The 11,786-nt window shown below is 32.7% G+C and overlaps 1 protein-coding gene across 1 annotated transcript in view; it reads right to left on the reverse strand.

Moving 5' to 3' along the window:
• adamtsl3 (ADAMTS-like 3) overlaps positions 1–11,786 on the reverse strand; it is a 328,086-nt gene that overhangs the window by 135,770 nt on the left and 180,530 nt on the right. The window contains exons 9-12 of the mRNA XM_056461028.1: positions 9,275–9,432; positions 4,339–4,450; positions 1,707–1,845; positions 1,555–1,605 (exon numbers count right to left, since the gene is read on the reverse strand). Of these exons, the coding sequence (XP_056317003.1) occupies positions 1,555–1,605; positions 1,707–1,845; positions 4,339–4,450; positions 9,275–9,432 (460 nt within the window). The remainder of the gene's footprint in view (positions 1–1,554; positions 1,606–1,706; positions 1,846–4,338; positions 4,451–9,274; positions 9,433–11,786) is intronic.

Consider the following 11,786-nt stretch of genomic DNA (forward strand, 5'->3'; position numbering starts at 1 on the left):
TGTTTAAATGACTTTTGATTAGTTTAAATGTTTTGACTGATGTACTCAATGAACTGAGGTTGGCACTCAAAATACAAAAAAAAAAAAAAAAAAAAAAAAAAAAATATATATATATATATATATATATATATATAAATAATAAAATAATAAAAAGGTGGTAATTTAATAAACACATTTTCCTTATGAGTCGAGTATGTTTGCACCAAAAACTCGTGTAATATATATATATATATATATAAATATATATATTTGAAGTCAGAATTATTAGCCCTCCTGAATTATTAGCTCCCCTTGTTTATTTTTTCCCCAATTTCTGTTTAACGGAGAGATTTTCTCAACACATAATTCAAACATAATAGTTTTAATAACTCATTTCTAATAACTGATTTATTTTATCTTTGTCATGATGACAGTAGATAATATTTGACTAGATATTTTTCAAGATACTAGTATTCAGCTTAAAGTGACATTTAAAGGCTTAACTAGGTTAATTAGGTTAACTAGGCAGGTTAGGGTAATTAGGCAAGTTATTGTATAGTGATGGTTTGTTCTGTAGACTATCAGAAAAAATATATAGCTTAAAGCGGCTAATGGTTTTTACCTTAAAATGTTTAAAAACTGGAAAAAATTATAACTGCTTTTATTCTAGCCAAAATAAAACAAATAGGACTTTCTCCCGAAGGTAAAATATTATCAGACGAACATCAACTGGGAAATAAGTTGAATGAAATATGAGACAGTTTTACAACAACGGATACTTTTTGTAACCTTTTAGTAACTTTGGAAGTTTCTTCAAGCTTTAAGCTTCCAGATTCTACAAACAAACATTTATATTTTCCTTTATTGTAAAGAATATTCAATTGTATCGTTGAAACTCATCTTATAAGACCTAAAGTACACTGTAAAAAATGCTTTGCCTTATTTTTGTAGTTTAATCAAATTATCTTTTCTAGTCAACTCAACTTTTCATTAATTAATTAATTAATTCATTCATTCATTTATTCATTCATTCATTCATTTTCCTTCGGCTTAGTCTCAGTTTCTGTTTCAGGGGTCGCCACAGCGGAATGAACAACCAACTATTCCAGCATATGTTTTACACAGCGGATGCCCTTCCAGCCAGTACTGGGAAACACCCATACACACTCATACACTACGGCCAATTTAGTTTATTCAATTCACCAATAGTGCATGTCTTTGGACTGTAGGGGGAAACCAGAGCACCCGGAGGAAACCCACACCAACACAGGGAGAATATTCAAACTCCACACAGAAATGCCAACTGGACCAGCCGAGACTTGATCCAGCGACCTTCTTGCTGTGAGGCGACAGTGCTAACCACTGAGCCACCATGCCGCTTACATGAGTCACACTAAGTAAAACATATTGAGTTACACTTTGTCCTCAAAAAAATGCAGTTGAATCCTGATTAACTTATTAAAATAAGTTAAAACAACATAAAAAATATGTGTTGACTTTCTGTCATTAAATCTTTTACAGTGCAGAATGGCTGATCTCTATCAGTACGCAAACAGTAAGTAAATGACTTCATACCGAGGAAGAGGCTGGAAATGATCATACGGCATCACTTCCTTAAATCCATCACTGGAAGAGAAACAAAAAGCATTATTCACATCATCATCATCATCATCACAGCTACAATATGCTCTACTCAGATGTGTGTGCATTAATATGGCAGAACCAGCCTTTCAGGACAGGGTTCCATGTTGCACTCTTTGAGTTTGGGTGTGGGTTTGGTGTTTTCTGGGAAACTGTGGCACAGGTGCTCTGCAACCGATCTGTTATAACGGATATCCACACAGTCAGCTGAATTTAGCTGATAACCTGCAGGAGAGAGATAAAACACTGTCAGACATCAAGATCAAATGCTTTTTATAGATCAATATAAGCCGATATATACAACATCAGACCACTTATTAAGATACAATTCATTAAATTTTCATCCCTAGCAGCATTTTAAAGCGCACATATCATGCAAAAATCAAACTTTGGACAGACATATAGAGTTGAGGTAAGAAATAACAAAAAAATTGCATAAGAGGGCTAATAATACTGACCTTAAAATGGATTTAAAAAATGAGAACTGCTTTTATTCTAGCCGAAATAAAATTAATAAGACTTTCTCCAGAAGAAAAAAATATTTTAGCAAATACCGTGAAAAATGTCTTTCTCTGTTAAACATTATTTGAGAAATATTTGAAAAGGAAACAAAATATTCACAGGAGCGATAATAATTCTGACTTCAACTGTAAGTAGTAGAGTGTGTACAGAGCCACTTTATAGTAAACACTTTGGGGTCTATCTTACACCCAGCACAATAAGGCTTTTTTCAGTTTATTCATGACAATGTGCATTTGTATAATGTTATTAGTAACCTCTGTTATTTATTAGTTAACTTTTAATTTAATAATTAATTAGTAATCTTAAATATGTTTTGTAAAGGTGTTTTCCATCGCTAATCAATAGAACAGAACAAATTAGAATAGAATAGAATAGAATAGAATAGAATAGAATAGAATAGAATAGAACGGAACAGAACAGAACAGAACAGAATAAAACAGAATAAAACAGAATAAAATGGAATGAAACAGAATGGAACGTATTAGAATGTTATATAATAGAAAAGAACAGAATAGAATAGAATAGAATAGAATATGAATGGAATAGAACAGAATAGAAGGAAATGGAATAGAATGAAATAGAATAGAACAGAACAGAAAGGAATGTAAAGGAATAGAATAGAACGTAGTAGACCAGAATGGAATATAATGGAATAGAATAGAATAGAATAGAATGGAATAGAATGAAATTAAAGAGAATAGAATGGAATAGAATAGAATAGGAATGGAATGGAATAGAACAGAATAGAATGAAATAGAAAAGAACAGAATGGAATGGAATAGAAAAGAATAGAAAACAATAGAATAGAATAGAATAGAATAGAATAGAATAGAATAGAATAGAATGGATTATAACAGAACGTAATAGAACAGAATGGAAAGAAATATAATGGAACAGAATGAAATAGAATAGAATAGAATAGAATAGAATAGAATAGAATAGAATAGAATAGAATAGAATAGAACAGAACAAATAGAAAGGAATGGAATGGAATATAACAGAATGGAACGGAATAGAATTAAATAGAATAGAATAGAATACAATAGACTAGAATGGAATAGAATGGAATGGAACAGAATAGAATGGAATAGAATAGAATGGAATAGAATAGAACACAATAGAATAGAACACAATAGAATGGAACGGGATGGAATAGAAAATAATGAAATGAAATAGAATAGAACAGAATACATTAGAATAGAATAGAATAGAATAGAATAGAATAAAATGGAATAGAATATGAATGGAACAGAATAGCATGAAATAGAATAAAACAGAATGGAATAGAATGGAAAAGAATAGAATAGAATAGAATAGAATAGAATAGAATAGAATAGAATGAAACGGAATGGATTATAATAGAATGTAATTGAACAGAATGGAAAGAAATATGATGGAACAGAATGAAATAGAATAGAATAGAATAGAATAGAATAGAATAGAATAGAATAGAATAGAATAGAATAGAACAAATGGAAAGGAATGGAATGGAATATAACAGAATGGAGCGGAATAGTATTGAATAGAATAGAATAGAATAGAATAGAATAGAATAGAATGGAATGGAATAGAATAGAATAGAATAGGAATTGAATAGAACAAAATAGAATGGAATAAAATGGAATAAAATACAATGGAATGGAATAGAATAGAACACAATAGAATGGAATGGAATAGAATATAATGAAATGAAATAGAATAGAACAGAACACAATAGAATAGAATAGAATAGAATAGAATAGAATAGAATAGAATAGAATAGAAAGAAACGGGATTGAACAGAACGGAACAGAATAGAATAGACTAGAATAAAATAGAACAGAATATGATAGAATAGAATAGAATAGAATAGAATAGGAATGGAAAACAATAAAATAAAATACAATAGAACAGAATAGGAATTGAATAGAACAGAATAGAACAAAATAGAATAGAACATAATGGAATATAATATAATATAATATAATATAATATAATATAATAGAATATAATAGAATATAATAGAATAGAACACAATAGAATGGAATAGAATATAATATAATATTATGGAATGGAATAGAATAGGAATAGGATAGGACACAATAGAACACAATAGAAAGGAACGGAATAGAATGGAATGGGATAGAACAGAACACAATAGAATAGAATAAAATAGAATAGAATAGAATAGAATAGAATGGAATCAGTCAGCAGTACCTCCTCCACAGGTGACGGAGCAGGGGAAGAAGTCAGTCTCCCTCCACTGGTAGCGAATGGGCTGATAAAACATGAACTGCATCACTGTGTCTTTAGGGCCAGCGTACTTCACCTGAGGAGGAACACAAAAATAAAAAAAACACTATTTATAAAGTCTCATCACTCACGTTTATAGAGCTCCTGGTGTGAAAATTTGGATTTGACTAACAGTTGAAGTTAAAATTATAAGGCAGTGTAGCTCCTCCCCTTTAAAAAAAAACAGCCAATAGGGTTTTGTTTTATCACCACTCTGCCACCGAATCAAATGAAAAACAAATGAGCAGCGAAGGAGGCGGGGCATGTCAGATACTACAGAGCATTTGATTGGTAGTTCTGATTGATCGATTTAGGCGGAAGTGACAAACTACAAGCTTCTATATCTTCTAAATGTGAATTTTGTCACTGTTTTGGAGCACACTAGCTTACAGATATCTTAAAAACTAACAAAACTGATACTAACATCTAAAAAAACTTAATTTTATATTCATGGGACCTTTAAGGCAGAATCACATCCCAAAATGCAATCATCATCAGATCAAAAGTTGTTCATATTGCTGCAAGTCCATGCTCATGTGATGATTTGCTTGTAAAATGAATCATGTGTGATCCGCCACTGAATATGCTGGATTTCTAGAGCTCTGGTGATTAGCTAAACGCTGTTTTGCATGCTGCCGCAATTGAGTAATGAGTCATGTTCAATTACTGTAAAGCCATAACGTCAAGACTAATCATGAACGCTCAGGTCGCGAGGAGAGAAAGACTAACACAATTACAGTCACACTGAGCTGTGTTTACAGTTTCATATGGAGAGTAAACACTGATTCTCTCTGCCGCTTTAAACTTGTAAAGACATTTTAAATGGATTTTTGCATAAAACTACCCAATACAAGTTCAATCGAAATGTTATTATATTATATTATATTATATTATATTATATTATATTATATTATATTATATTATATTATATTATATTATGTTATATTATATTATATTATATTATATTATATTATATTATATTATATTATATTCATATTATGTTATATTATATTATGTTATGTTATATTATATTATGTTATATTATATTATATTATATTCATATTATATTATATTATATTATATTATATTATATTATATTATATTATATTATATTATATTATATTATATTATATTATATTATATTATATTATTCATTCATTCATTTTCTTTTCGCCTTTGTCCCTTTATTAACCTGGGGTCGCCACAGTGGAATGAACCACCAACTTATCCAGCACGTTTTGTGCAGCGGATGCCCTTCCAGCTGCAACCCATCACTGGGAAAATATTATATTACACTACGTTACATTACATTATATTATTTTATATTATATTTATAACGGATGCCCTATAATTATATTATATTATAACATAATAATAGTTGGCAGTTCATTCCGCTGTGGCGACCCCTGATAAATCAGAGACTAAGCAGAAGAAAAATGAATGATTGAATTTTATTATGTTATGTTATATTATAGATCTCCATAAAAGCAGCATTTATAAAAAAACATGCTCATTATTAAAATATATATTGTTGTACTTATGTACTGTAATTTGAAAGATGTACTTATTAATGAGTTTAATATGAATTTAACTGACAAATATAGAAATACGTAAACAAATGAAATTATTTAAATAATTAGTACAACACAATTCATATAATATATAATTTACACAAGCTTTTAATAGATGTCATTAATAATAGTAAGACAGCATAAAAATGGTTTATGTGTGTGTGTGTGTTTGTGTGTGTGTGTGTGTGTGTTTGTGTCAGGTGCTCCGTGTTTATGTCATGTGGTTCCTTTGTTCTGTTTTCCCGCTGCTTTCTATGATCATGAGTTCCACCTGCTGTGTCACCCCTGTTTGTGATTTGTGTAATCATGCCCACTGTATTTAAGTCCTGTGTTTTGTTAAATCCATCATGCGGTATTACATTATATTGTCTTCACCCCATGATTCCTGTGTGTTGGTGTTCACATGTTTTGATAATTCCTGCGATCCTGTCGTGACAATATGTTTATGTTTTTATAATTAATATTTACAGAAAGATTTCATCAGAGAGTCGCAATATAAATCTTAAAAAGTTACTAAATATAAAAGACCAATTTTTATATATAAACAAAATAACAAAAAAAAATGCATAATAATTGAAATTTAATTTATATATTAATCATATTTTTTCAGGAGACAAACATTTTTTAAATGCACATAATACATTGAATTATTTGAACAATAATAAAAATAAATATGTTTACAAAAAAAAAACAATTGATGCTTTGTTTACAATACAATACAATATTACTTCCATGCATATTACACTCTAAAAAAATGCTGGGTTGTTGTAACCCAATGTTGGTTAAAAGTGCTATTTCAATTATATTGAAACTATTAACACAATGTTGGGTTTGTCCATATTTGATCCAACGTTGGGTTACAGCAACTCAGCATTTTTATAATGTACATTTATTATATGTTTATTTGTTTAAATTAAATAATTAATTTGAATAAATATTTAGATTTTTCAAGATACTAGTATTCAGCTTAGTGACATTTAAAGGCTTAACTTGGTTGCACCAGGTTGCACATTTGCACTTTAGACACTTTCTTAATCACTCCCTATCTCCTGGAAACAACGTGCATTTCAAATTGTGCTTCATAAAGTGGGGTTGACAAACCACCTGTAGGAACCCTCTTCTCTCTTATGCACCTGACACTTTATCTACAGTGAACTACAATGTTCCAATTTACTATGACCTTTTATGTGCAGCTAGTTTGACACAATCTACATTGTAAAAGCACTATACAAATAAAGGTGAATTGAATTTAATTGAATCGAAACATTATCTTACAAGAACTCAATAAGGAAAGCGATGTTTACTATAAATGTAGCACAATCATGTTGCACTACTTGCTTCAACATTAAATAACTCTTGCACAATATTAAACCTTGAATACCTCTTTTGCACCATATTCACCTTTAATACCTCGCTTGCACAATAGTCTGCACAACATTGTTCAGTCTCATGTAAAAGTACTTGTATAGCCTGTTTTATGCGTATAGTTAAGTATCTTATAGTATTATAGCATCTTATAGCATGTTAGTTATGCATAGGTTTTTTTTTAAATAGCTCTTATGTCCAGTGTTGTGTTTGTATTCATGATTAAACTATGTAGCACTGTTATCCTGTGAAACATGACATTTCGTTCCTCTGTATGTCCACACATGTAGCGGAATGACAATAAAGCTCAACTTGACTTGACTTTTTGACTTGACTTGAATTAATGTCTTGCCTAATTAACCTACTTAAGTTAAGCAAGACAGGGGGCTAATAATATTGACCTTAAAATGGTTTTAAAGAATTTTTATTCTAGCCAAAATAAAACAAATAGGACATTCTCCAGAATATAAACTATTATAAGAAATACTGTGAAAATGATCTTGATCCATTAAATATCACTTGAGAAATATTTGAAAAAGAATAATTTTTTTTCACAGAAGGGCTGGTCATTTTGCCCGCAACTATATATAGGTTATTTAAACCCAAATTGGGTAGACAAACCCAAACATTGGCTTCATATTGATCTTATAAATTTAATTTGCACGCATTTAAAATAACCCAGCATTTTTTAGTGTAAATTTGTTTGTTTTTGTGAATCGGTTGTTACGTTCCACCTATGTTCTCTGGTGTTTTGTGTTTGTTTTCTGTTTCACTTTCTCTTCTCTCCCGTTGTGTATTCTGTCCTGCCCAGGTGTGCGACCATTGGTCGAAATGGCCGTCAATCATCATTATAACGCCACTCGGCACACCGATCAGGAGCTGGTCCACCACGTTTAAAAGGCGTTCGCTTGCGCTGATCGAGGATCACCCGACTCACCACCAAACTCCTGTGTCAACCAAGCCATTTGTGTTTGCATTATTTTTGTTGTTGTTTAGTTTTTCTCTCGTTTAAGTGCTTTATTATTTAGATAAGTTTTTGCAGCTCAATTTACCCCATACCTGCCAACATTTCAAATATTTCTCAAGTTTCCCGTATTTCTGACCCATCTCCCGCCACCCACCCGTTTTGTTATTTCCCCTGGAAAACTCTTGAACATTCAACATCTCTGTTAACAAACATAACAAACAGAGCCCTTCTGCTTGAACAATCAAGTAATAAATAACATAAATTCTTCACTTTTGGACTTTAGTGCAACAGTAAACATATAAAATATCTACTATAAAAACAAATAGCACCTCAACTTAAAATACCCGGCAGGCAATCCCAAGTTTACACATCTCACAGTTTGCTAGGGCAAAGTTGTCCTAGCAAACTGTAGTCATCATCAACTAATACCTCTGGAGTGCAGACATACTCGTGCTTAACTATAGACCTGTTATAAAATAATAAGAATGAATATATATATATATATATATATATATATATATATATATTCGAGTCTGGGACGGCATGATCGGATCTGGACATCCCTAGTTTTGTTTCTGGATTTTTATTTATTTTGTTGGTTAATTTGTTTAGTAGGTGGGGCTTTAGTTAGATGATTTTGTTATATTCATTCCTTTGTTTTGGCAACACTCCTGTTTTTCGCTTGATTCGGTTATTTAAATTACATTCTAAATTAATATATTCATTGTTTAATATCATTGTTTAATAAATTGTTCTTTTGTTTCACATATCCATCAGTTGTGATATCTTTTTTCACCTAGCACTTAAACACATAACACAGTGCTTTAAAACCTAAACTATTGAACTAAATAACACTTTCAATGAAGACCGTACAAAAAAAAAAGGCTGTTTCTATAATTTTCTGGTGCTTTCTTTTCCCGCATGTGTGAGGATCTGTCATTGTGCTTTCATTGCTGACCTTCACAGTGAAGTCTGATGTGAGTGGGCCGTAGCAGCGGAGAGTCTGCCGCTCTGCTCCTCTCTGAAACTCCACTGTATTGTTGCCCAGAGACTGAGATCCTGAAGAGCTGAACTGCACCTCTTCTCTCCGGCTGTTCTGTCCATGGGCTTCAATCACTGAAACATCACATACATATACTGTGAGGATTCCTGAACACACACACACTTGTCTCTGTAAACAGCTGAATCTGACAGAGAAACTCTTCACACTGCTATATAAACACAGACTGGCTTTTACTGGACTGCCACTCTGAAGTATACAGGGTGAGAATTTATCCATCTATATTCATCCATCATCTGTCTTTACGATCTATCCATCTCACAATGGTAACACTTCCCATTCACAATGGGTGACATCAAGCGCTACCAAACTGACTACCAAACTGAATTGTGGATCCGTCGTTGCTCGCTGCAGAAGTTGGGAATTCCTCAATTTTTCAAGCGCCAACGGAAGTGTCAGCCAATCAGATCGCTTTATGTAAATACCCCAGCTCAAACAGTAACCAATGTGATCTAATTTCATTGGCTGACGCTGCTATGAGGATCGTGTCAGCACCAAGCTTCAGACAAGCTCTCCACCAAGCATTGACGCGGACTCATCCATCCATCCATCCATCCATCCATCAGTCTTTTTAAGCCATTAATCCAGCCATACTGTATTTTATTCATGCACCAATCACCATCCATCCATCCATCACCATTAACCATTTTACCAATCCAGCCACATTTATTTCATTCACTCACCATCACCCATTCATCTGTCTATCCATCCATCCATCCATCCATCCATCTGCCCCCTCCATCCATCTCTTTAACCTATTCATCCATCCATCTTTCATTCACTCACCATTAATCCATCCATTATATTCATCCGTCCATCCATCCATTCATGTCTTTCTATCTGCCCATCTACCAGTCTTTTAATCCATTCATTCATCCATCTTTCATTTATTCACCCTCCATCCATCCATCCATCCATCCATCCATCTAGCCATTGTTCTATCTGTCCATCTACCAGTCTTTAAGCCATTTACCCATCCATCTTTCATTCACTCACCATTTATTTATTCATTCATCCATCCATATATCCATCCACCTGTTAAATCCATTCATACATCTAAAAATTTCATTCATTCACTATCATCCATCCATCCATCCATCCATGTCTTTCTATCTGCCCATTTACCAATCTTTTAATCTATTCGTTCATTCATTCATTCATTCATTCATCTTTCATTCACTCACCACCACCACCCATCCATCCATCTTTCTATCTGCACATCTACCAGTCTTTTAATCCATTCATTCATCCATCCATCTTTCATTCACTCACCATTCATTTATCCATCCATCTATCTATCCGCCTTTTAAATCCATTCATTCATCTAATAATTTCTTTCATTCAATCACTATCATCCACCCATCCATATATTCATTTATTCATTCATAAATCCATCCATCCATCCATCCATCCGTCTTTCTGCCCATCCATCAGTCTTCTTAACCCATCAATTCAGCCATATTTTATACACTCATCATTCATCCATTCTTCATCCATTCATCCATCAACCACCTATCCATTTATTTCATTCACTCACCATCACCCATCCATCCATCCATCTTTCATTCACTCACCATTTATCCATCTTTTATATTATGTCTGTCCGTCCATCCATCATCCACCAGCCATCTATCCATCTCTTTCATTCACTCACCATCATCCATCCATCAATCCACCCGTCCATTAGTCTTTCTATCTGTCCACCCATCTGTCTTTTAAACCCATTAATCCAGTCATATTTTATTCACTCACCATTCATCCATCCATCATCCGTTTTACCAATTTAGCCACCTATCCATTTATTTCATTCACTTAACCTCAATCACTCATCCATCCATCCATCCATCCATCCATCCATCAGTCTTTTTTAAACCCATTCATTCATCCATCTTTCATTCATTCACCATTAATCCATCCATTACATTCATCTGATCATCCATCCATTCATCCATAAGTCTTTCTATTTGCCTATCTACCAGTTTTTTAACCCATTCATCCATCCATCCATCCTTCAGTCTTTCTATCTGCCCATCTACCAGTCTTTTGCCATTCATCCATCCAGCTTTCATTCACTCACCATTCATCAGCCTTTTAAATCCATTCATCCTATCATTTTTTTTCCAATTCAGCCATCTAAAAATTAATTTCATTCACTCCCCATCATCAATCCATATATCCGTCCATCCATCCATCTGTCTTTTTAACCCATTCATCCATCCAGCTCTCTTTGACTCAGCATTAACCCATCCATTATATATTGATCCATCCATCCATCAGTCTTTCTATCTCCCCATCTACCAGTCTTTAAGCCATCCATTCATCCACCTTTCATTCACTCACCATTCATCCATCCATCTGCATTTTAAATCCATTTATCCATCTAATCATTTATTTCATTCACTCACCATTA

The sequence above is a fragment of the Danio aesculapii genome, chromosome 7, assembly GCF_903798145.1.
Source record: "Danio aesculapii chromosome 7, fDanAes4.1, whole genome shotgun sequence".
Lineage (NCBI taxonomy): Eukaryota > Metazoa > Chordata > Actinopteri > Cypriniformes > Danionidae > Danio > Danio aesculapii.